The sequence below is a fragment of the Saccostrea cucullata genome, unplaced genomic scaffold (genome assembly GCF_032062105.1).
Source record: "Saccostrea cucullata isolate Sc308-1 unplaced genomic scaffold, CSIRO_AGI_Scuc_v1 ctg169, whole genome shotgun sequence".
Classification (NCBI taxonomy): domain Eukaryota; kingdom Metazoa; phylum Mollusca; class Bivalvia; order Ostreida; family Ostreidae; genus Saccostrea; species Saccostrea cuccullata.
Window position 1 is genome coordinate 164,054 of NW_026933727.1, and position 27,702 is coordinate 191,755.

At 33.6% G+C, this 27,702-nt stretch overlaps 1 protein-coding gene across 5 annotated transcripts; it reads left to right on the forward strand.

Moving 5' to 3' along the window:
* LOC134239177 (serine/threonine-protein phosphatase 2A 56 kDa regulatory subunit gamma isoform-like) lies at nt 1-26,445 on the forward strand. Of its 5 annotated transcripts, none has more exons than XM_062721347.1 (17): nt 1-135; nt 312-380; nt 594-765; nt 5,340-5,539; nt 7,725-7,835; nt 10,709-10,801; nt 11,312-11,442; nt 11,758-11,817; nt 12,276-12,438; nt 13,123-13,173; nt 13,452-13,571; nt 15,048-15,172; nt 15,987-16,088; nt 16,465-16,537; nt 16,749-16,871; nt 17,008-17,041; nt 22,713-26,445. In XM_062721347.1, exons 1-17 carry the CDS (start codon nt 106-108, stop codon nt 22,814-22,816), a joined length of 1,761 nt encoding a protein of 586 aa, XP_062577331.1. In that variant the 5' UTR covers nt 1-105; the 3' UTR covers nt 22,817-26,445. The 5 variants fall into 5 exon arrangements, with proteins under 5 accessions (XP_062577331.1, XP_062577333.1, XP_062577330.1 ...); XM_062721349.1 differs by lacking the exon at nt 17,008-17,041 and adding an exon at nt 19,055-19,114 and having other exon boundaries at nt 22,713-22,846; XM_062721346.1 differs by lacking the exons at nt 15,048-15,172; nt 17,008-17,041 and adding an exon at nt 14,465-14,589.
* The last annotated feature ends 1,257 nt before the right edge of the window (nt 26,446-27,702 follow it).

Here is a 27,702-nt window from a genome sequence, read left to right on the forward strand (position 1 = left end):
TTTTAATTAACCAATCACGTTGCTTGTTTGGTATATTGAGTCTACAGTGTATTCTTGTTGGAAGGGAATAAGGTTCTTGTAAGGGGAACACGTTTCTCTTACGATATGCCAAAAAAGGAATCGAAAAAAGAAACGGTAAGACAAATTTATTCGACATTTCAATATTTATTCGTTCATTGAAGCAATCGCGAGGTTTAAAATTTAATGCCACAAGTTTCCTTGTTGTGACATAGAAGATTATTTATTTTGCCGCTTCTATCAACGAGGAAAACAAAGTCTATAACGTGTGTACTAATATTTTAATTATGAAGGCTGTGACAAAAACTAAAGGCAGTGCTAAGACTGGTGCCAAAGAGACCACAGAAAATGCAGATTCAGAGGTGAGCTTTCATATTGTTGCCTTAGTTTTTCCCTGAATTTGTCGGTGCCAAGATAGGCAGCCATATTTGACATGGTTATTATTAAAAACATGGCGACCAATTCATAAAGTCAAATTAAATATTTTGACTGTCCACTGTTTGGTTGTCAAGTTGAATATTTTAAATGATTCTCTTGAATTTTATCAGGGTAATGATTGATTTGATTTTTGACAGGCAAAGAAAAAGGCGCAGACACAAAATAATTCAACAGAACATCCACCCCCAACACAAATATCAAAGTTGAAATTTACAGGCCCTCCCCACATAAAGAAAGACAAGCGACAAAATTCTTCACGCTTCAACATCACAAAGAATCGAGAGTTGCAAAAACTTCCACCATTAAAAGGTACGTGATGTAAGAAGAACAGGCTTGTTGCATGGTGCAGAAACCTGTGTTTTGTGCAGTTTCATACATAATTAATTGATTCCCCTTGAGCACTAGGCAAAGGTGTTTCTTGAAGGTAATACCGAATAGAAACTGGCAAATATTCAGGATGAAGGCAAGCATAAAAAACTTGAGGGACTCTGTCATTCCCTTTCCCCCTAAATAGCTTCAGTGGTGATTGAGTATTGCAACATATCCAGACTTGTCGAAATCCGTCGGTCCTGTCGGCAAGGCCGGTAAAAATTTGTCTGGTCCGATAACATTTAAGAAACCATCGGTCCAGATGACCGTTTGAAAAAAATTGAGCGTAATGCAAATTTAATAAAGGTCGGGATCGGGATGCATAGTTAAAGGTCACAAACACAGAAAAAAATGGCCGCGTACACAGCATGTTGACGATAGCTGAGTAAATTTGTTATAGCAAAGTCATAAAACTTGTCATTTATGTCTATGTTCAAGACTCTCTATCCCAAGAAAGGAAACTTGTTAGATTGAAGGCTATTGAAAATAGCAAAGGACATGTTGGTGCTGTTATTCATATAACTTTATCAGCATCAAAATAAGGTACTATAGTATCTGGTCTGACAAAAGTTTGACTGGTCCGACAGAACATTCGATTTTGTCAGACCAAATGTCAAACAGTGATTAAAAAATTTCGACAAGTCTGCATATCTTATGTTCTGTGCATAATACACTCTTACAGGCAGCATCTGGGCCCCCCCCCCCCCCCATCTTAAAACTATAAAAATATGAAGTCAACAAACCAAATGATAAACATAGGAAGAAAAATGAATTTCCTACCCCCCCCCCCCTTCTCTTTCTTTTTTTATGGAAACTAGGAAAATCTTTTGGCTTCTTAAGTGAGTGACTCATTTTAATTCTATGAAATCCATAGAAAAATATTAAAACAAAAAACACAGTTGTGAAATAATTACTGCAAAATTTGATTACGATATCATTAGGATATTGGAAAAAATTATTGAAAGTTCATTTGATTGAAGCTGCAGATCTGTATTTGCTGGACTGAAAAATTGGGGTAGAGGACAAGAGAGCCCTACAAAAAAGTGTGTTTTTTCTCAATTTATTTTTCTGCGTATTTCAAAATTTTTCTAACCTTGTGTTCCTAACATGTTTTTGATCTTCTTCCTCAATGAAATTGCATGTTCAAGTCATGCAGGAAGCGCATTGGACCGAATCATCTTTCCGTCCAAAATGGGAAAATAGATGAAATTTTAGATGGTCTCCTTATTATTTCTTTGAAGACTATTAGCAATGACTTTGGAAAATCTTTGCAGAAGTAGTAAGAATATGCTGAGAACACATAGTTAGTAATTTGAGCTACAGCTTAAATTGAAGGAGAAACAAATTGAGGAAAAAAGCACACTCTTTTTTGCACAAACACTTTTTCCCCAAAGGGCAGCTCTCTGTTCATCCATCCCAATTTTTTCAGATGAGCTACAGAGCTGCAGCTAGTTTGAATGGTGACATCTAGGATAAATACAGCTCAATATAAAATATATATATATCTCTTGTTTAAATACAGAAGTAGTTTAAGATTTTTCCAACAAATTCTCATGTTCTTACCTCTCGGAACACCTATGTACATGTAGTTTCAATTCGAAATTATTTATTTTGGTTTTTGTTATTTAAATGATGAATTTTGTAGAATTTAGAGTTAAAATTGATTATCTCTTAAAAAAAAAAAATATCCACAAGGCAAAAGCTATGATGTAAGGTGGTTGTTATCAAATTGATTAAATTGACTTAGTTAGAAAGCTAGGATTCATTGGAAGAGTCAATTTAATTTGGTTTTAGACTGTAATTGATTACACTTTGCCTTTATAAAAGTTTTGAAGATGAAGACAGGAGAGCTACCTGCATCTTAAAAACAATGTATTGTTTGATTCAGTATTGACCCAGTGAATGTGTGATTATAATTGAAGAGAAAGGTCAAGGACACAAAATAGCAAGGTCAAGGTCATAAGAAGAGATTCAACACGTTTTTGAAGCGGAGATCTGTATCACAAGACCACTCAAAGCAATATGCTGTCAGTGTATTTGATTTATTTGGTTACATTATTTTGTAACACCTTTTCTGATAATGATGCATATGTATATATATTTTTTTTACACATTGTCTTCGTGGTTTTGTTTTGTTACCAAAGCATACCCTGACTAGCAAGAAACTTGCGTCTTTCTGCTAGGAATTGTTAATTCTGGAGTAGGTAGCTCATATATCAAATTAATTTTAAATGAAGTCTTAGAATTTACTTCACACATGCACACAACATTAAACGAAACATCCATTGCATATTATAAAGGGAGTAGTGTTCGTGCAGTTGATGCAAACTGCTGAAATATACCCCATAGTCTGATTCTAATTTGTCATGTTTACAATTTTAAGGTTTTTTTCTCCCCTCTTCTGTATAAAAAAATAATTTATTACCATGATTATTAATAGAATCTTGACCTTTGACTCTTGAGAGACACTGAAATTTGTCTGCCTAATAAACATTCAAGATTGTAAATTTCTCCCCTGGTATTGTCATAAAAATTTATAATGATGCATAAATTATTGTCTCCTTAAAAGAACTGCAAGGATGAAAACTGGATGGACAAATTACATATGCACATTGTTCTTGATAGTAAATATTCGGGAAGAGTTAAAAAAGCACGTTAAATATTGTTATAGTTTTTGTTCATTCAAAAATTTGAATTTAAACGTTAAATTTCATATTTGTTCCGTTTTATTACATCTTGATTATAATAATTCAGACAATCTCATATTTTATATGCCAAGAACAAAATTTATATGAATGAAAGAAAAAAAAATATACAACTTATTTCTTGTAAAGCATGTAAAGGCAAATAAAAGCAAAGAGTTGCCTATTCAGTATTGTACTTAAGTCTGCAGTAGTGAATTTCTTGTGTAAATACAGTAAGCAATATTTTAGAGAGGGAAAACAAACACATCTGTTTACATCTGAATTGAAGATTAAAAAGAAGGAAGGCAAAGTTTAAGTGATGGAAATCAGTATGTGTATGCTGTAACTTGATAATTATTTATAACTTTGAAGAGGAACTTGGAAACGACAAATATATTTTCATGTAACACATATACATGAAAGTAATACCTTATAACCTTTGTGCACTTGCCTCAATGGTTCTGAATTTATTTTAAGTGGAGTAACAAAACGTTATTGCAGTGTTTTCCCTTTATTTCAAAGTAAAGGGTTAGAGATAAGTTGTAACAGGCTAGGGGCTGAGGTTTATGAACAAATTCTCTGTGGACCTAACAACAAATTTTTATTTCAAAGCGGCATTTTTGTCAATTGAAGCGGTCAATTTGGCCTGTAGCCGGTTCTTAGGGAAAACACTGTATTGATATTTTTGGTTTCTTGCTTTGAATACAGTTTTTACCGAACATTGCAGAGATTTTAAGAAGCTCTCAGTTAAAGAGAGCATGTACTATTGGGTGTAACTGTAAGCTTAGAGGTCGTGAAATGGCACTCGTATTTTAATTTCAGCATATTTTAGGTTAAATCCACCATCTTCCTCGTAAACTAAGTTATAACCTGTCATATTGACATGACCAGAAATCCTGAAGTTGATGCGCTAAGTTACAGACCTATTAATCTCTTAGTATGGCGGTACTTTATTATAAACTTAAGATTATGACTTACAGAATTTTTGGATGTATTGATAATCTCAATGACCATTTAAAGGTCCATTTAAAATTTGACCATGGGAGGGCTTTGAAAAGGAGCAGGGGGTCACTGTTTACTCTTAATTTTAACAATGTGGTGTAAACAAACAGCATGAGACTCGACTGACGTAATTTACAACCCGTATGAAGAGATCAATATATTTAGCAGCTGCAGCACGTTGAAATGAAATTTAAGTGTGAGTTTTTATGAAAAACTGAAGTGAAACATGTTCAATTTTGATAATGATAAATATATTTTGTCTTAGTTTTGACGGGGATTTTGCACAATATGAATATTACTGAGAAATAGAGCAGATTTAGAGCTCCTGTTTGCTGAGATATACCTATGGTAAATTCAGTACATCTGCTCTGCACTCTTGAATCAGTTCTGATGACAGCAAAAATGTCGTAAAGTTTTTGTAAGAGAAAATTATTTTAAAGAAATAAGTATTAATCATGTTAATTAGTATTGAAGATATGTTTCTTTGTCAAAGTTTGAAATTCAAGTATAGAAGAAACTTAACAGCTGGACAAATACCTTATGACCAACGTTACTATGTCCATATACTTTCAAAAGAGAGGTTAGTTGGGTATAGTCAGAGTTAACTGGACTAGCAGACTAAATTCCTTCAGTTGCCAATATGTTTTAGCCCCCCCCCCCTTCCTCTTCCTCCCCCTTGCCAGTATTAAGTAAACTACAGTTGTACTAGGCAAGAATTACAACCACTTTGACTTATTCCTAGTATACAACATGTGCATGATTAATTAATTGATTAAACACACCAGATTTCATTAGTACATGTATTTCATCTGTCTCTGTATCTTTCAGATGCTACCCCTGCAGAAAGAGAGGAACTGTTCATTCAGAAACTGAGACAGTGCTGTGTTCTATTTGACTTTGTTCAAGATCCACTTAGTGACTTGAAATGGAAGGAGGTGAAAAGAGCAGCTTTAAATGAAATGGTGGAATTTGTCACCCACAACCGAGGGGTCATCACAGATGCCATATACCCTGAAGCTATTCACATGGTAGGTTTTTTTCTTTAAAACCCCCCCCCCCCCCCATTTAGATCACATGGTAGGAATTTTTTCTTTCACCCAGCATAAACATAGGTCCTCTTTCTTCACGTGTATCTTTATATTCAATATGTGTTATTTTTCCTTTCATCTAGTCTGATTTAGTTTATACTGAATGAAATATCTTTGGTCAGGTCATTAGTGCTAATTAGATTCGTTTCCTCTAATACGTCAATTGTAAATCAACAAAAATAGCCTAAGAATCCGTCCTTTATTCCTAGAAAATATCCTGAATCTTCCCGTGTGATTCATATACCAAATCGGGTAACAGGATGGCCCGTAATGATATTCCATACTTACTCATGCATACACATGATTACGGATTATTTTGGCGATGCCGCGTATTACATACAGTAATTGTCATCTCACGTAGTTGACCCGGTGACCTGCGATGTCCCGCTCGGAGGGTATTGATCCCGAAGAGATGTTCGAAAATACTGTCCCAATAGGTTTAATTACGGAACAGGAAATCAATGCTCGAGGCTCGCTCACAAGGGCGCTCTCTCTGGATTGTTGTGTAATTGGAGAGCTTTGCAGGACACTTGATCCACAGGAAAGCAAAGTATCAGTCGGGGCTAGTCTTTGTACCGGTGATGAATTGATTATCTTGTAAACATTAAATTATTAGAGTACTTATGGTAAAGGATGTAAGGATAACTTGTGAGTTTTAAAAAACATTTTAACTGAATGGGAATCTTCTCTCTCTTCCTCTTTCAATCTCTCTGTAGGGCTCTCTCAAGTGTGCCCATTTCTTGTCTGTTGTACTTATTTTCAGTTTTGTTTTCCAGTGCTTCAATACTGACCAAGGTATTTGCATATTGTACACTATGTTCGAGGAAATGAAGCTCTCAGTTTTTCCTCCCCCCCCCTCCCCTCATGAGCAGATGTAAAACAGATTAAATTTAAAAGGCACATTACTTAAAAGGAGAGAGTCTGCTTATAGAGAATTTATGGTTTGGATGGAGTTTTTCCCTTGGGCTTGTCAGTGTCTAGTGAACAGAAATATTGGACATCTATATTCATACATTAATTTGCAAGATTTTAGTACATCATGCTAATTGCTGTTGAGCGGGTGATTTTGTTGATTGGGGGTCTTCATTGGTGTTTAATAAAGTTCAGACTTGGAAATGGATTTTAATTGATTAACTTTAATTGGATTAGGGCTATACTGGCAGTCTTATCTAGGTTTTAAAAGTCTAATGACACAGATACAAGTGTTTGCATTTTAAACTTGTATGGTCACTTTACTATAGTGTACACTTTGATGAAATGATATTTATCACTCGTAAACTTTGTTTATGAGCTAAAGTGGGTTATTAAGCATTTCAAGTTTCGCATTTATATACAATAAAATTTTTGGTTCGTTTCCTCATAGGAAATGTAACTTGTTGCAGTTGTCAAGTGGAATGCACTATAAGTTTATGCAATGGTATGGGAATAAAAATAGAAAGGGACAAGAGAGTCAAACTAAAAATAAAAAGTACTGAATTATGGGTAGAAGATGAAACAAAACATGTTTCTTGTGCTCAGATTTATTAAGAATGTCAACAACGAATAGATAACAGAAATGTTTGATACAATATTCACTAGCTAGTAGCTAGGGATGTGCGATTTTATCGGTATACCAGTATATCGCGATTTTTTGTTGTGTGATACGTATCATGATACGGAGACCTAAATACCGGTCTTTAGATACATACATGTATTATAGATTCTAGAAATTATTCATTTATTTTTTCAATCTTTCAAATTACAATTACAGAAAGTATAAAAAATGTTGTAAAAAGTGAAAAGAACGGCATCTTACCGTCCAAACATAAAAATTTCAAGAAAGTAAAATTTTGTTTTTCTAGCATATTTTTTAGAAAAATAATGACTTTTCACATAAAATCATTGTATAAACTGCTTAAAAAAAAATCATGATATTATTGTGATATTGTGGGAAAAAATCGTGATATATGATGTTATATTTATTTAGTAGCTATATAACATTTTTTTAATTTGCATTTTTATTATAAATCTTGTTTAAAGATTACCATGGTTATCCATGTTAATTTTATTTTTCAGTTTTCCTGTATTTTGTTATAAGTCTTGTTTAACGATTACCATGGTTATCCATGTTAATTTTATTTTTCAGTTTTCCTGTAACTTGTTCCGAGCGATACCGCCCTCCTCTAACCCGAGCGGCGCGGAGTTCGATCCTGAGGAAGATGAACCAACGTTAGAAGCCGCTTGGCCACATCTGCAGGTGTGTAGCGGAATCTACAGGAATTAGAGATATTTTTACATGTCCAGTGAAGGGTTCAGTTAGAGAATCATAGAAACTGAATTTGACAACTACACACACACACACACACACACACACACACACACACACACACACACACACACACACACACACACACACACACACACACACACACACACACACACACACACACAAACTCAGTCTCACACACACAGTCATCTCACGCACACACACACACACACACACACACACACACACACACACACACACACACACACACACACACACACACACACACACACACACACACACACACACACACACACACACACACACACACACACACACACAACAAAATTTATGGGGATGACACACACACACACACACACACACACACACACACACACACACACACACACACACACACACACACACACACACGTGGGTTGGAGTTTAAAAAAAATCGCATAGAACCTAACCTAGCTTTAATATAGTTTTAAACGGTTATATTGCTTGTGTGTGTATTTTTATTGGGGGGGGGGGGGGTGATTGGGGGGGGTTAAAGTTAAAATGGATCCTAACCAAACTCTGATACTCTCTCAATGTCATATTTCAAGGAAATCAATTTGCTGGACAACAAGTTTCATGAACTTTTATTAAATAGATTTAAATGATGTATGTGTTTTGGGGGATATTAATTTGCTAATGGGTTTCAAGTCACTTTTTTCTTTTGTGGGCATTATATGTAGGTGGGTTAGAACTAGGCATAGAGTCTTGAGCGTGATGAAATCCAATGCACTGCTAAATCTGGCTAATTCAATGTCTCTCACTGAATACAGAGACTGCAACTTAATTGTGTTTAGCTATTGTATCAAAGGTTGCAATTTTGTTTTTCTCTTGTTTCCAATTAATTTTCCAAGAAATTTATCCTCAGATAATCAGGCATTTTTTACGTGTTTAGATCTGCAGAATAAAATGTCAGATAATGTGGGAGTAAAAGGAAGACACAATCAATATGGTTCATTAGAATGTCATTATTTTGGCCGAAAAATCTGCAGACAAAATTGATTTCATTGAATAGGTATAAAAATGTGAATCAGCTAACTGTAGGTTGTCAGTGTACAAAGTATTGAAGGAAGGGGGTGGGGTGGGTCGGTGTGGGGGAGGGGCATTAATTCAAGAGGAATCTACGTTCACACTTTGATGTTCCACAGATCCTCTAATTTCCTTAAGACTGTGGGACATCACAAGCTTTATTTTACACAAAAAGATATTAATCACGGAAGGCAAAGCGAACTAAATGGTATTGATCAGTGAACAGAAAGAATTTTTTACTTGTGGTACAGTGAATTTAATGTCTCATGTTAGTACATCAATCTCTTGGTCTTGTCACACAAGTAAGTTGGCTTATCATGCTTATAGGACAAATGTTAAAAATTAAAAAGAGGGGTGGGTGGGGAGAGACCCCTTCTGGCTGAAATTGGACAGCATTTGACTTAGGTTTCTTTTTTTGAAATAAAATTTTCTATATAAAACATAGGATTTTTCCTTAGGAACTGCCCCCCCCCCCCCCCCCCCCCACACACATCTATTTTTTGTCCCCCGCTTGAAAAGCGGGGGATATTAATTTGGGTTTGTCCGTCTGTCTGTCCGTCCGTCCGTCTTTCTGTCTGTCTGTAATGCTTTCGTTTCCACACGATATCTTGAGAACCCTTTGAGCTTTTGCAATGAAATTTAGAATAGCAACTCCCTATGGACTAAAGAAGACCCCTATTGATTTTGAGGTCAAAAGGTCAAAGGTCAAGGTCATAAATAAGCAAATTCTGTCTGTTAAAACACTTTCGTTTCTACACGATATCTCTAGAACCATTTGAGCTATTGCAATGAAATTTTACATAACAACTCCCTGTGGCCTAATGAAGACCCCTATTGATTTTGAGGTCAAAAGGTCAAAGTTCAAGGTCGTAAATTTATACATTCTGTCTGTGTGTAACAATATCATTTCCGGGCTATATTTCAAGAAGATTTTGAGATTATGCAATGTAATTTTATACCAAAACTCCCTAGGACGTCTCTCGCCCCTCTCAAAGTGCCCCGCCCCGTTTGTTTTATTAGTATTTATAGTATTACATGTCGCTATTTTTAGCGCAGGGGCATGAGGAGAGTTATTGCGTATAAAACAGGTTCTCGGCGGACTTTATGTTCTTATTACGTTTAATAAAGGCTAATTAAATTAAACACCATGGATTGTGTAAAATTTTGAGAATACCGAACATGAATATATACATGTATGTGACTTCAGTTCTGCATATACTTGACATCGTGTAAAGCGATTCCGTGGTCTAGTGGTTATGTCTCTCGCTTCACATGTGAAAGGTCCCGGGATCGAATCTCGGTCGTTCCTTTCTTTTTCTTTTTTTTTTAAATACTTTTCTTTTTTTTTTTTTTACTAGTATTCAGCATGTGAAATGAAAAATTTATGAGGTTATAAAATCATCATTACAGTGTGATAAATATTCCATATAAAAAGAATCTTCTATACACATAATAAAGAATAGGCAATCAAATCTTTATATGCATATTGACATACATGTATTTTATTTGCTTCAGGATACATGTATACATTTAATAATTCTACAAATTCAGTCAGGGGGATCCGACTTTTTCCCTAAGCGGGGGACATGAATTCTCTGAATTAGCTTGTTGGTTTACACTTTTCATTAAAAAAAAATGTGTTTTGACAAAGGGACAGACAAAAAATTAAAATACATTTTGCAAGGAAATAAAAGTTGAAATCATAAATATAACACAATACAGTGTACATGATGTACTTGATTTAGAATCTGATGATCTCTTTTTGTTTCTTTCTGCAGTTGGTGTATGAATTTTTCCTGCGGTTTTTAGAATCGCCAGATTTCCAACCTAACACGGGGAAGAAGTACATAGATCAGAGATTCGTCTTACAGGTGAGACATACATAGATCGTAGAATTGTGTTACAGGTAGGATCCACTAGGACAGGTGTAAAAGCTTATAGTAAGGTGTGATGTCAATATATTGATTCAGGTTCTAAACAAGGACCACGGTTCCTGTGTACTTAGATCCAGCAGTGATCTAAATAAAGATATTGGACTTTTTAGTAGACATGTACTTTTAATGTAATGTTGGTAATGAAAAATTAAAAATCAGGTGTTACTTGAAAGTGAGATAATGTTAGTTTGTTTTTATATGAGATGGTTTTTGAATAGAATATGCAAAGCATATTTCAGAGAAATGTTCTTTTCCCTATTGGCATTTTCCTGATTTTTTTTGTTGGAAAAATGCCTTTTCTAGGAACAAAATTTTTAAACTGAAAGTAAAAATAAATAGTCTTGTTCAGTTTGATGAAATAAGCTGTGTGACCTATAAACCGGTTGTTCTGTTTTTCATGTATTAGGCCATGTTTAAAATGTAACTCATATTTTTATTCATTTTCAGCTGTTAGAATTATTTGATAGTGAAGACCCAAGAGAAAGGGATTTCCTTAAAACAATATTGCACCGGATCTATGGAAAATTTTTAGGGTTGAGAGCTTATATTAGGAAACACATAAACAATATGTTTTACAGGTATGGCATTTTTGTTAATTTTTCTAAAAATTGAAGTTGGTTATAATACTGTAAAATCACATATTTTTGTGGGGTCCCCCAAAAAATTGTAGTTGTGTTTTAAAATGTTTAGAAGTAATGCATATGAAATTTTACATTTCGTGGTGGTCATAAATTTGTTGGTCCCTCCATACCTCAAAAACAATGAAAAAAAAGAAAAAAAATTTAAACATGCTAATAAAGAAGAATGTAAAAAAAAAAAAGAAAAAGAGGAAAATTTATGTTATTATTTTAAACACTAGTCAAATAATGCATATATGATTTGCTTGTTTTCAGATATATATATGAAACTGAGCATTGCAATGGTATAGCAGAATTGTTGGAAATATTAGGCAGGTATGTGACTGTGAATGACATGACGAAAGTGTGATATGGATCCACCAACTCATAGAGTGGTAGGGTTTAGGGTAGGGAAAGGAGGAGGCTTGTAAACATTATGTTCAAAGCAAGGCAAAATGTGCCAATTATTATCAGTATATTTATTTTTTTACCTAACTTAATGAAGTCGCTGATGGTTTGGGTGCAGACCTTCAATATTATGTTCTCTTTACTTGAGAACTCTAATATTTAAGAAAAAGAAAATTGACAGTTGAAGAAGAAATAAAAAAGCCCACAATAAATATCCAGTTAGCTAAACACACTAAGAAAATTGCTTTATAAAGAAAATTTTGAAATAAAAACTTTTTTGATGTACATCATCAATCGGTTTGTTTTTGCAGCATCAACATTGATTGTATATTACTTTATTTTTGAAGCATCAACATAACATTGATTGTATTACTTGATTGTTGTAGCATCATCAATGGGTTTGCATTACCCCTGAAGGAGGAACACAAGGTATTCCTACTGAAGGTGTTGCTCCCCCTACACAAGGCCAAATCCCTCAGTGTGTACCACCCACAGCTGGCTTACTGTGTGGTTCAGTTCCTGGAGAAGGACCCCAGCTTAACAGAACCGGTAAGTGGGGGGGGGGGATTCTTTTAGAAAGTCCCTAGCTTAACTGAACAGGTAAGTGTGGAAGAGGGGTGGGGTTTAGGCTGATGGAGAAGGACCCAAGTTAACAGAACTTGTAAGTTATAGGTTTAGGGGACTGATGGGGGGATGGGGGTGGGGAATTCTTGGAGAAAGACCCCAGCTTGACAGAACCGGTAAGTGGGGGGGGGGACTGCTTGGGGTGGGGTGGGGGGTGCAAAGGGCAATTCATAGAGAAGGTCCCCAGCTTAACAGGACTGGTAAGTTTGAGGGAGATGACTGGGGGGTGGGGATGGAAAGGGCAGTTCCTGGAGAAAGACCCCACCTTAGCAGAGGGGTAAGATTGAGGTAAGGGTACTGGTGGGTGGTAGGGTGGGGAGTTCCTTTAGAAAGTCCCCAGCTTAACAAAACCGTTAAGTGTGGGGGAGAGGACCTTGGGGATGGGTGGGTAGGCATAGGGCAGTTCCTGAAGAAAGATCCAAGCTTAACAGAACGTGTAAGTTTGGGGAAGGGGGTAGTGGTGAAGAATTAATGTGACTGAAGCAAGAGCGAATGATTTTTGAAATTAGAAGAGTTGTATGATCAGGTTGTGTCATTTTGTTGATGTATGTCAGTTTTTTCTAACATGAGAAAAACATTATAAAGGGATATGAATTCTCAATTTTTCAGGTAATAATGGGACTTCTAAAGTACTGGCCAAAAGTACACAGTCCAAAAGAGGTAATTATTAATGGATGGGAAAATTAGAAATATTTATTCATTTAATTTCTAAAGATAAATCCTCTCATAGCCAAGTTAAAAAAAACAAAATAATAAAGGGTGTGTTACAGCATTCTTATATATTTCAACGATGTGCAGTTTGAATAGCATAACTTTGCACAATGTGTATTGACATATTTCTTTGTGAAGTATTTTTAAAAATGTTTACCCATGTGAAACCTTTGTTGAATAAACATAAATTAAACATAAATTAAATTGCGTAATATATTGATTGACAGGTGATGTTTCTGAACGAGTTAGAAGAGATAATGGATGTGATAGAGCCGGCCGAATTTAACAAAATCATGGTTCCCCTCTTTAAACAGTTAGCGAAATGTGTCTCCAGTCCACACTTCCAGGTTAGAGTGAATTTTTTCCCCAAAATTTTTAAATTTTATAATTTAAAAAAAAATTTAAATTTATAATTCATATTTAAAATTTTTTGGGGCATTACATATGTTTTTTTGCTTATAATTTTTTTTTTTTACTTCAATATGCTCATCTATACATAAGGTAAAGAAAATTATATTATGTATGCATGAATGAATTTAATATGTAAAATTTCAGGTTATTATTTAGTTTGAGCTTTAATAAATTGTGTGACTGAAGGTAAAAGAGCAAGGGGAAAAAAAAAAAAAAGTCGAAAATTTTAAAGAACTTTACGTCTTCTGGAAATGAAAGTGGTACAGACAGACAGACAGACCTAAGAACAGATAGACCTGAATGCTTATTCCAGATTTTAGCTGAAGTTGGGAACTGATGCTAGTGATGGAAAAAGTTGGCAATCATTCTATACTGTATTGAGATATTTTTCCATTTAATGCTATGCAGATCATATTTATCAGATTTTATTGAAGTGAAAAAAAGTATCACATTGTACTCCATTACTGTGACTTTTTAGAAGGCAGATACTAATAGTCATTGGACTTGTGTGGGTGGATTTATCATGCCTAACACCTTGCTATAACATAATCGTGCCTATGATGTTTCTTCACTAGTTCATCTTGCATTCGCATTATATCTATAAAATTTTGGTTATTTTGCTAAAATGCAAAAATCAGTCTAAATTTATGTGTCCGTTTAAAGCAATTCAAAAAATTTTAAACATGGATTGGGTAGCCTTATTTGTTCCAAGATGGGTGTTGAGGTCATGATAAATTCACCCAAACACTATCAGTATTTAATTTTGATAACGGTGATATTTTATGATTGTTATAAGAACATGTGACTTGACCTGTCAGTGACTTTCTAGGTAGCGGAGCGAGCGCTGTACTATTGGAACAATGAGTACATCTTGAGTCTTATTTGTGATAACATTAGCGTTATCCTCCCCATAATGTTCCCAGCCCTCTATAGCACCAAGCAGCACTGGAATAAGTAAGACCCGTTTCTACGCTTGCTTTGTGGATTCATCTTCCGCAGCATCTTGTGGTCTTGTTTTTTTCATAATTAATACTTTATGTGTTCTTATTTTTCTTTTCAGCGGAGCTTTTTTAACAGTCTGTTTGGTTACTGTGCTTTGCAGAGCTGGAATGGGAAGGGAGGGGGTGGGGGTTAATAATTTTTTTCAATGATATAAAGGATTAAAAGCATATTCATTTATATTCATGATAATCAGCATTTTTGAGTATTTATTTTAAGGAAAATGAAGGGGGGGGGGGGGGGGTTAGTAACCAAGCAGAGATTGCTTAAAATATAGCTGAACTAACAAGACTTTTGTTTTATTTGTGTTTTTTTTTACCTTTAAACAAAAGGTGCTTGTTAACCGATTGGTTGCATAACATTTGTGTGTTTTTTTCCATTTGTTGAATTATTTTGTGTTACTTAACCTACAGGTGGCCGAGCGAGCGTTGTACTTCTGGAATAATGAATACATCCTAAGTCTGATTAGTGATAACGCGTCCACTATCCTGCCTATTATGTTTCCAGCCTTGTATAAGAGCAAGGAACATTGGAACAAGTAAGAACAATCTCATCATCTTGTCAACTTCTCTATCCCCCCCTTTATATCCCCCCTCTCCTCTCTCAACCCTTCTCTGATTGTGTCAGACAGGATCGAACCCAAAGGAAGTTTGTAAATTTGTTGTTAAATCTAGGGAAAAGTTTGTAAATTTGTTGTTAAATCTAGGAAGATAAATTATTAGTGTGGCTTCAGTATTCTTTCTGAAGCAGTAGGCATAAATGTTTTCCTCTAGTAGTTTGACACGTGTTAAGATGATATCCTAATACATGTATTGATTAAAAAAGAAGAGTAAAATCAAGATGAGAATTTTTTCTGTTGGTTCAAAAAGCTTGTTTTGTGTAGAGTGTTGTTCTTTTTCTATTTAATTGCTTAATCTTTAATCAGTGTGTGGTTTGATTGTGTTACTCATTTGCCAGTCATTGTTGTCCTCAGCATATACTATTTCTGTGGCCAATTTTGATAAGTATTTAAAAAAAGAAGCATGCCTCAGTGAAATTTTGTGTATGGTTGAATGTACAGATAGTTGAATTTACATTTGAGAAAAATTATTTTTTGTTAGAAGTATTGTTATGTAAAGTTTATTAATGCTAATGCATGATAATGTGTAAATTTCAAGAAATGTGTTACAGTTGGATTTGATTTTGGACCTGCTGTATATATTCTTTATTGTATATAAAGTGTATCATCGAATTTATTGTTTCAACGATACTTACAAATTTGAAAATTATCTTCAATTTAAGATATGCATTGAAAGCCTGTTAGTTTTATAATTAGTACAAAATTAATGATTTACTGGTGTTTGGTTTTGCAGAACTATACATGGCCTCATCTATAATGCTCTGAAACTGTTTATGGAAATGAACCAGAAACTCTTCGATGACTGTACACAGCAGTATAAAACAGAGAGACAAAAGTAGGTATCCTAGATCCCAGATTCTGTAGACCATGATAAAGTACAGTTAAACACGCTTATAGTGAACACACTTATAATGAATTGATGGATATAGCAAAATGATTTTCATTTTCCATATTTAAACGTATCTAAAAGCTAACAGATATAAAGAAATGTGTTTATAATGTAGAAAAATCACCCATCCCTGGCCGTTTTTTATAAGCTTGTATAACTACAAAGCAGTTGTGTTATCTCAAAATAATCTACCCCAGATAATGTAAGCAGCTTAATGTACTGATAATACGGATAATCGTAATGGAAAGCAAATGAAAGTGTTATCTCGAGAGAATGTACTCCATCTGTGAAACATTATTTTATTTTCAAATGTTTGTTGTAGGGAAAAGGAAAAGAATAAACAAAGGGAAGACAACTGGTGTAAAGTTCAAAATCTGGCAATGGGAAATCCGCAAGTATGTTTAATAAGACGAGGGAGCTTTCTCCACAGTTTCAAGTAAAGTTTACAAAGGACCATATAGAGATGTATTCTGAGGGAAATCTGTTTTTAAAACAAAATTTGCAGAAGTGCATTTGTTAAATGTATAAATTTATGATTGTGAAAGAAGGGTGTTGCTTTATACATGTAGGTGCAAGAATGACAAGTTTATTTTTCTCTCTGTGCAGTTTAAGCAGTTTGCTTCATTAAATTCGGAGAAATTTGGAAATCCAGGGACGCCTAATAGTTTAGACGACAATGACGGGGATATAATGGCCAATTTTGAAAAGTTACAAAAAGAAGCCAGTGAGGTAGGTTTCCTTTCATAGTGTATGGCTTTATGTGATATACTGAGATACAATGTAGGTGGCTTTCTTCTTGATAAAAAAAAATTCTGTTACGAGAAATTTATTTGCATCCTCATGGACAGAAATTCTATTTCTGCAGCGACTTCCCATTCTTATTTGTGCTTTGAATTTAGGTAATGTAAAAAAATTTATTTGCCTTTCAATGGCATGGGCCTTTTGAAGGTTTTATTTTCGTGTTCCATTTTTGAATTAATAGCATGAAGTTAAGATTTTTACACCCTTAAGAATGGACCATTTTTATGATTTTGATTTTTGCAGAATTACCAAGAAATTAAAATTGTTGATCGTTTGTTAAAAAAAAATTATGCTCCATTTTTGGATGAAATTGTACATGTGATTTCATAACTGGAGCAAAGGAATTGGATCTTGAGCCATTTACAGAATTTTAGTAACTTTTCACATGCAAGTTCTAGTCAAAGAAATTTAAAAAAAAAAATAAATAAGAGAAGTAGGTTGTGCCTTCATCTTCTAAATAATAAAAAAACTGTTAAAAAGACCCCAAATCTTTGTTAGACAGCAGTTCTTTTATTAAAGTATCATTAAAGAAGGTTTTTCATGTTTTAGCCAGCTATGCTTGGCAGATAGTAATTTATGGTAAGAAAAAAGCCTGCTTTACATGTCATAGGATTGTCCATATTTTTATCGACTAGCTTGATTTACATCACGAGATAGCTACACGTAGAAGTGGTAGTCTTCTAGACAATTTCTTTTTTCAAATTCCCAATATTAGAGATAGACGTGAAATATCCAGTTTTCTTTTTTTTTTTTTTATATGAAAACCTTGTGAACCATTTGAATGAAAAAACACTGTCTGCATTGTTTTATCTTATAGAATCAGCCTTACGGATTCATGATGATATAAAATTATATATTATTTTGTGTCATTTTAATTTTTGTGCAGCTCTCGGTAAGATTTCATTTTGTTTTTCTGTTTGTGCTTCATTTTATAACCTGGAATCTCTTTCTTCAATATGTACAGTCTTGACATCTTCCCTGATTGTTCGATACTCCCCTTGTGTAGAGATTTATTTCCGTCCTCTGAAAAATGTGAATAGAATTTGGTGAAACATCCTGGCCTGTAGACCAAAAAACTTAGATAAGCTCACTTTTGATCTCAGTCTCACTTTTTCCAAATGAATTAATCGTGAAAAAATTTGAGACAGAGACAAAAAAGTGAGCTTGTCTAAGTTTTATGGCCCCTAGGCCTGAACATTAATGGTGGTGGGGGGTTCTACAATTTTTTTAAGGTATGGAAGGTTACGATTTTTGTGAAATAAAATCTTTTTATGTAAAAAGTTAAAAAATGACATAAAATGAATGGTCATTTCTCTATTCACATCGTTTCTAGGTGACTTGTTTAACTGTAGATACGACTGCTGTGTTTTGATATAGTCTAGTTTGCATACCTTTTTATTGTATGACCCCATTGCTGATAGCAATGTTTCCACTTACCAGACACACACTTCTGAGACGATTCAGAGATTTGGGCTAGCCATTACGATGAAGAATGTTTATTTTCATCCCAAAAAATTCTCTTGAGTTTCTGTTTTCTTTGTGTCTACTTTTCACCTGTGCTAGGTAATGAATAGGGTTTGATTTGATAGGGCTAGGTTATATTATCAATGAATTATGATTTGGGGGGGGGGGCTATTTTTTTTATTTTTTCATGAAATCATTTCAGAAAAGTCAAATTATATTTCTTGTGCATTGTACATGTATAGATGGCCAAAACCATGTGTTGGTATAAATTCACATTTCACATCTCTCTGATCATTAACATACTGAGATAATAACTCATTAAAACGTCACCCTATTAACACTCCATTCTGATATATACTAGTAACTAGAGCGACAAGAATTTTATAGCCATTCGAATCTTGATATCTCATGATTTACAAAACTGAATTATAACAGAATCTGAGATATCAAAGTTGGGATTTGGATTATGTTTGGTGGAAAGTGCTGCCTTGCTTCAAAATATCCAATGTTTATACCATATCAATATTTCACATATCATGGTATAATTGTAAATTTGTTTCAAATTTAGGAATGTTCAACATAAGTTTAATCATTTAGGAGTAACCAGTTTTAAAAAATGATGTAAAATTAGCAGCGTCTCGTTTTAGGGCTCAACATGGTGGACTAATGAAAAGCGTGGCAATGATTGATAAATGCTAAAATCTCAGGTTTGTCCGCTGCCTCTAAGACACACACATTGACTGACAACACTAAATACTGGGACCACACTATATAACTGAACCAATCCATTCACTGTCCCCTGCTCATCTAGCTTGACACTTCTAACATTGAGAGAAAAATCTGACCCCCAGGGAATATTAACAAATAAGCCCCCTCCCATTCAGTTTCCTAAATCATCCTGCATGGTTCTAATAAATACCAGTATTTATGAAAGTTCAATCTAAGGTTTTGCTTAACCTTGCCTAAACCAAAATTGAAGGACTGTTCATAATAGATTTAGGATGTAAAGGTTTCATAGTTAAATTAAATGAATCATACACACCTCATTGTTCGGGTAAAACTGTGGTAGAGCATTTGCTTTAGAGTCTCTGAGTAAAGAACTGATCCATGCATCGTAGGTTTGAATCCTTATGCAGGAAGTGAAGACTAGTCGTTTGCATGAGACCTTAAAAACCAAGGTCCTGTGTGGCAGTAGGTAATGGCACCAAAAAGATCCCACCTGCTTAAGGGCCTGTGGAGTGCAGGTCTAAATTTGCAGCCCTCCACTGGCAAGTGGTGGCATCTCGGTATGAGTGGAAATTTCTTGAAGTTACGTTAAACAAACATGATGTTGCCTTATTGTAACCGGATGTCTCCAATAGGGTAGAGCACCTTTCTTTTAAGTCAAACTTGTATTCCTGTTAGAATTATTTTTGGAATTTAAATTTTATTGTATTGGTTTTTGAAGTCCTCATTTTATTAAGATTTCTCTTTTGTTGTTGTTCGTTGTTAACACTAACTGAGAAGACTTGCCAGTTTTTAGCTCACCTAATATAAAGATTCAATTGAGCTTTTCTGATTCCATGTCGTCTGTCTGTCTGTCTGTAAATTCAGCTGTCTTGTTAACTTTTTACATCAACTTCTTTTGCAGAATCACAGGGCTAACTTCGATCAAACATTCAACAAGGCATTCTTAGATGAAGTTTATTCACATAAAACTAAAACAAACAAAATTGTCCTCTATGCAAGGGAGATAATCAAGAAAAGGGAAAATTGTGGAGTGGGTTTCTTCTCAAGAATCGCTTGGCCAAATTTTTTTTCCCTCAGTTTGTGTACATTCAAAGAACGAGGGCGCTTTTGATTGGCATTGACACTTCTAACATTGAGAGAAAAATTGAAAAGTGAAAATTTTATTGACATGTCACATGAAATTTTAACATTTTCCTAATTTATCGGGTTCCTAATAAATACAGTAACGGAAAATAGTTTTCCCGAAGGTTTTGCTTTAATTTGCTAAAAAAAATTGAAAATTGGCCATATTAGATTTGGTACAAAATTGTACATTTTGAAACACATTTTTCATACACAAATTTTCTAAAACTGTGGTAGAGCACTTCTTTATGATCTTTGAAACGTTATTTGTGTGTATTTTAATATGCAAAGAAACGATTACACTTTTTTAAAAAATGGAGAGAAACCAAGGTCCTGTGTGGCAGTAGGTACTTGGCACCAAAAAGATCCAAACGTGTCAAAGGGCCTTTGTCCTTTTAAAGACATTTGTACATGTGCAAGTGGTGATAGCTCAGTAAGGAAAGGCTAAGTGTTCAGTGCAATCAAACAAAAGTTTTTTGTTCGATGTCCCAACAGGGTAGGCGTTTCTTTTTCAAACTTGTATTCCTGGCAACCAACCATTTAAATTTTATCGTTTGGTTTTATGTCCTGTTTTATTATTAAAATTTTGAATTAGATGAATTTTGGTTCAGTTTGGTTCTCAACCGAATATAAAGATTTAATCTTTTATTTTATAATGTACATGTACACGTACCATGCATCTATGCATTAAATATTTTAGGTTTTATTTTTTGTAAATAACTTCTTTTGCAGAAAAAACAGGACATAAATGTTACAATTTCACAATGTCTTTCTTAAGTGAAAAAAAAACCATGGACGTGTTTGTAAAATCTGACAAACAAAAATGTTCATGCCAACCAAATCATGGACATTTAAACCGTAAATGTTTCGTACAAATGATTCCTGCAGATCACCCGCCAAATGCGCCCATCTTCTTTGTTCATGTCATGGTCCTTAGGGGAAGGATGGGGCTACAAGAGAAGTTTAGTATAGAAATGTATGTAAAGGAAAATTTGTTCATTGGGAACCATGAAGAAATAAAAAAAAATCTTATATTAAAAAAATTCTTGTAAAGCATGTCATGATGAGTCATATAATGGGGGATAGATTTGTGCCACTTGCTATTCTGAAAAACAGCAAGGCCGAGTTGACTAAGGTGAGCATTGTGGCCCATGGGCCTATTGTTATATGAAGATCTGTGTGTGCCTCTTTTCTTATTTCAAATTGATATCCAAAGACCTCAACATGAAAGATCACTGTAATCCCTATTCTTGCATCAAATAATATTAAAAAAAGGGGTGGGGGTTCTACACATGAAAATACATGTACACAATGTAGGTTACATATTAATCTGCTGACCTCTATGCCAATTGCATTGCCTATTACTTATTAGCTTTATCCCTAAGCCAACGAAAAGTTTAAATATTGTACAGAATGCACCATTCAAAGAGTGGCTTTCAAACATGCTTCTTTGGCCTTCAAGAAAATATTGTTTTAAACAAGTCTTCAAGTAGAACATGGCTGAAAATTGTCTGCTGCATCAAGACCAACTAATTATCTTTTTTGTATAACATCTTGATTTCCAAGTAAATTCACTCAGTCACAGCTTTTGTAACTCACAGAATAGAGAGATTGAAGATTGTTTCTCGCTGAATGCCAAAATATTTATATAGCCAAAAAAAGTATTTAGCATGAATAAAGAATACTTTGTTTAATGTATCACATGTATGAGCTTATTTTCTGAATAAATGCAACCTCTTTGTTGGTAAATCTTAGTTTTTTAAAAATCTGGTTAGAAATTTTTGTTTTTCTGTGTAGAAATTTGATTCTTTTGTTATTATAGCTGTTTACAGGGTTTTGCACATTTTAAAATTGTATTTTTTCCCTATCTGAATAAAAAAATGAAAAAAAGTGTAAGAATAAATTCAAGGATTTGCAAATGATGTTAGCTAGTTAGAAAATTTACATTAATGTTGATTTACAGATAAAACATGAGTTCATTAAATTTGTTTGTTCGCATGTATTTAAGATAACTAATATATTCAAATATATAGCAAATAATTCCTTGGTCAAGATCCTGAATAAAAAAAGTGTCAGTGAGGGGTCCCTTCAAAAATTCATATTTTGTTGGGGAGTGGTAGAGTAGCATATGGGAGAAACAAGAAATGCTGAAATGAATCTTTTTTTGTTTTCAAGTTTGGTATAACTGCATCCTTGTATTGATTGGTATCATAGGGACATAGTCATTATCTGATGCACTGTGATAGTTGACGTGTGATTCTGCCCACTGTGTTTAAATAGATCAACATTGTGTTGGTCATGTTACCTAGCAAAATGTGCTTTGATGTAGTAATCTTGTCAGGAATTGTAAATTTGTTTTGGCAATGAAGATAAAAATTTGTAAAGAAAGGAAAATGTTTGAATGTGTTTGCATCGCTCAACATTTTTAAAATAAGATAATTCTATTTTTTCCAGATGACGAAGAAAAAAGGAAAAGAAAAGCCGCTACTTCGTCGAAAATCCGAACTACCACACGACATCAGCATGATAAGGGCCTTGGAGTCTCACAAACGCAGTGAAGACTATCTGTCTACCTCCGCGGAGAGCCAGAGTGCAAACTGAGACACAATATATATAGTAAATGCCATACTGAGGACCATAATGCAACAAACAAAATGGAGGAGACAAAAAAAAAAACTGTGAACCTGGAATACTGCAAGTCAATCATGTAGCTCTGTCTTTTTGTGTGTGCGTGTGTGTTTGTTTGTGTAAGTTCGTGAAATTCGTCCGAGTATTATTAATTTTTAATCTGTAGAAACCCAGGTTTATGAAAGAAACAGTTATCAATTACACATATTTATAAATGTACATGGTATCTATATACATGATATTTTTATGGTGTACTTATAAATGTATTATGTTCAAGTTGTTTGGTTGTAGAAATATTTTTTTTAAAGATTACGTAGTTCACATGGCGAGGAGTAAAAGTGTTAGGTTAATGGAAATTAACAGAAGGGGGATTAAAAAAAAATTGTTATGTATGGCTAATCAGAAATGTCCAATTCGTGGATCACCTGTTCTGATTTAAAGTTGACTTGCAGTGTATCATGGGTAAAATTTCCGAGATTATTGTTGTGTTGAGGCCTTCACCGTTGGTGGAAATAGACAGGAAACACATCTATTATAAAGCACTGTGATAGGACACGCCCCCTCCCCCCTTTTCCTTTTTTTCCTCTTAGAATTTATCGACCAATATTTTTTTGGTATAATTATGAATAAACTATGCACATGTAAGTAATCTAATATTTTTTTCTTCTCCCCCTTTCCCCCCTCTCCTAGTTTCTTTGTAAATTGTGTGGTTGTCATCGAAAGAGGTGTAGAGTGCGAGGATTGTGACGATGATTGGATCAGTTGTTAGATGCCAAAGCTGTTTTACGTTGTTCCTGAAAGACAACAATGTATTGTTCCCACTGAAATGAAACTTTAAATCGCAGGGATACTCTGCAATCTTATGTACTTGTGTGTCATGGAACTTGTTGAAGATTATCAAAAAATTTTTTTTTTTTTTTTTTCTCTTTAATCTGGCCTCAAGTATATACATGTACATGTATTTGAGTGTATTATCAAGATGTCTTTTAAAAAAAAAAAAACGGTGAAGAGAAAAGAAAAAGACAATTAAAAGAGAAATGTTGCATTCCAGAAACACACCCCATAGATTTTTTTTCTCACTTATTCCCTGTGTATATTCACTTATTCTTAAGCAAGAAATCTGTGATAGATTCTGGTCATCTTTTTATTTTAAATATTGTGTTACTGATTTGTTGATGTATGTTTTCAATTGTTATAAAAAGGAAAAAATGTGAACAATAGCCTAATTCTGGTGATGATAGTGTGTTTTTTCCCAACAATATCTGCTTAGTGAAAACAAAATTTAAATCAATAATCAAAATTATAAGTAAAATTGTAAGGAAAATTGGCAACAGTAAGCATATTTTTTTTTTTTTGGTATCAATTATTTCGGAGGATTACCTATAAATTAATGCTATTTTAAGTTACAATGCTTATTGGTTCCGTACATGAAAAAAGTTGGAAATATGGCTATTGCAGTAGATTGAGTGCATGTGCCCTTCGAGGTCCTACAAATGATGATTCTGTTATTAAAAGAAAGAAAGAATGGTTTCTCATTCTGTGTTTATTCCTTGAGAAACTCATCATGGAATCTAAAATAAAAACGGTCTTTAAGTTTTCCTGTAATAGACACAAATGCATTCCATATCATTGTTCATTAAAGTCATGCTAACTCTATCAAAGGGAAATTACTCTGGAATGCTTTATGATTGGGTCATTTCACTGTATTGTACCAAGTTCATTTTAAGGATATATGTGAACAATGGGAAAACGTTTATTGCTATAATGTATATTTGTTAAGATGTAATGTGGGAATAACATGCATTTTCCTTTTCCATGGTACAGTTGAGAAAATTGTTTATGTACTGCTTCAAAAATGAAATGTGTGAAGTTAAAAATGTTTGTTCCGTAGGTAACTGCACAATCTGCTTTTTAGTTTGTGAACAACTGTTGGGAAGGATTGTAACGTTTTGTGCCAATAAACATATTACAGACTTCATTTACTGACGTGATTTCATAGAAACTTTCCTGTCGGCAACATATAACTTGCAATATCTTGAGGATATACATCATTCGATACAATTTTTCAGATTTTTTCCCCTGTAATTTTATGTAGCTTTAATTGGTGGTGCAGTAAATGTCTCTTCACAAAGTAATACTGAATAAAATTCTTAAGTGTAAAAAAAATTACCATATTGGGTACATTTGGCAATTTGATTCAATTGATTCAAAGATATATGTGTAAATGACAATTAGATTTGAAAGAAGATATTACATGGACATGGGTAAACATTTGACCACCTTCATTTCTGCACATTTAATTTATTGTAATTGATATGCATATCGCAGAACAAGCTTTTGTTCATTATAAATATGTAGCCCAATTTTAGGGCCATGCTTGCAGTAGGGGAAGGTGTTTTATAATTATTTTGAAATATCTTCTATTGTAGTGTGAATTCAATATTGTATGTAAAAAGGTACAAATGAAATGATTGGGTGATAATATAAGATTGAATATCGAGATTTTTTTTGTTTGTTTGTTTGTTTTTAAAATTCAAGTTCTGGTTAGAAAGTGATTTGTGGCAACTTAAAGTCACTTGTGTATGGGTAAATAGATTCGAAAAACTGATTTTCTTTTATACATATATAATATAAATTGTGTTATCTTAAAATGAATAATTTATCTGTATTTCTGTAATTTTGTTGAAACTAATGGGCCATATTTACATGTATCAGTGCTAATATGGAAGACTTACATATAAATGTACACTTTATTATTTCACAGTTCTAACAAGAGCATTTAGTGATCTCATTTGTTCCTTATAAATCTCCACTCACCCTATTTCATTGCAGTGAATGTGTTACTAGACATGTAGTATGTATTTTTTTCCCATTACTTTGTTTTCCAGTGTACGATTTTTTTTTTCATTTTCGGGGGAATTTGGGATAATGTTTATCAACACTAGTTTTATTATGATGCATCTTCAGCAAGAAAAAAATAATTTTAAATATATAAAAAAAAATCCTACAAATTTTTGATATGATGTAATTTTTTCTCTGAGTCCTCAGGAAAATGCTTAATGAATGATTCACTCTGTCTGCCTGTCTGTTGATCCATCCATACTTCATCTTACCTAAATTGAGTTCTATAAACAAATGAGAAAACTTGTTTCAGTAATATGTTGTTTTTTTTACAAACCCATCTTCTTCTCATTTTTAGTCTCCGTTTTTTGATTAAAAAGAGAAGCAAATTGTTTTATATAGATATGTTTGTATTGTAAATGCCTGACATTTTGATTTATACACATTTGTGACTGAACTATTGGTGTTTGAGCATATTTAACAAGAAATGGGAAGGATAATAAAAACTGTGATTTGTATTGTATAGCTCTATATATAATCTGACCAGGAACAAAATATTACATTTAAAAAAAGAGAGTGCATGTATGGAATTGGGAGATGTTTAGTCAGAGAGTATAACATGCCTGACTGCTATGTGTAACTGTTGTCGACAAAAAAAAAATCAATCTTCATTTTTTTTCTTTTCTTAAAAAAAAAAATAAAACAAAAACTTATCTTTTGTGGCATTTTTGTGTTGGTTTATTTAGTTCAAATACTAGTACTCATCTTTTAAAGTTGTGAGAATTTTTTAAAATGACCTTTAGTTTGAGGGACCATTCTTTGTGCCCATAGGTGTTCCCTGAAGAAATTGTGCACACCAAGTAAAAGAGATGTCCCAGTTGTTTTTGCTTGTACACCAAGACTGAGACTTGGTAAATCCCAAAGCTTGTCAAAGTGGCATCATATTACCATGCAAAGCTCATATTGTTTTTATGTTATATGTATCTTAAATATTTTGATAAGAAGCAGGTCACGATTTGAAAATGAGGTCACGATGACCTCATTAAGTTATTTGTTAGTTGGTTAATGATCTGCAGTTTCTGTTCATTTTCTATGAATGCATGTCCAGGGACAGGGGCATTTGTCTGTGACAAGAACTTCTAAATACAGTATGATTTTTTAAAACCCCTTGACCTTGAAGTTGGACCTACTTTTAAAAAGAATTAAACATTACTGTAAACATGACTGTTAATTGGCTATAACTTTAAAAAGAGTAGAGATAGGGCTTTCATATTACACATGTGTATTACCTTTTAAATACACTATGGTTTTTGACCCCTTGACCTGGAAGTTTGACCTACTTAAAAAAAATAAAATATTACTTAAAATTTGCCATGACTTTTGAATGAGAAGAGATAGGGCTTTCATATTAAACTTGTTTATTACCTGTCACACTACCTTCCTAATTATAAATATACTGTGATTTTAACCTCATGACCTTGAAGTTTGACCTACTTTTTCAAAAACTTTAACCTCGGTCATAAAAAATCTTGGTCATAACTTTTAAATGAGAAGAGATAGCGCTTTCATATGAAACCTGTGTATTGCTTGTGACAAGATCTTTCTAAATACACTGATTCTTGATATTGTGACCTTGAAGTTTTGACCTACTTTTCAAAATGTTAATTTTTCCTTATAACTTTTGATTGAAGAGCTGACGACCTTCATGACCTTCATGATTGACACTGTAAATAATACATCTTGTTTTAATATAATCTAACAATAGAGCTTTCATTTTACACATAGGTGTTTGGTTTCAGGAGAATGTATTTTTGGGTATTATGTGTTTTTTTCAAAAAATCAACTTCGGTGATAATTTCTGAATGATAGACATAGAAAGCGGAGGACAACAATTCTTTGAATTTGCTAGTTTTTCTAGATACAACGGCAATGTCTGAATAAACTCGTTAAAATAATAATTAAAAAAAACCAATGG

Coding starts and splice junctions, on each gene's coding strand:
- LOC134239177 (XM_062721346.1), top strand. CDS start 106: ATGCCAAAAAAGGAATCGAAAAAAGAAACG. Junction 10,802..11,311: donor ATCAGAGATTCGTCTTACAG/GTGAGACATACA, acceptor ATTCATTTTCAG/CTGTTAGAATTATTTGATAG. Junction 11,443..11,757: donor ATAAACAATATGTTTTACAG/GTATGGCATTTT, acceptor GCTTGTTTTCAG/ATATATATATGAAACTGAGC.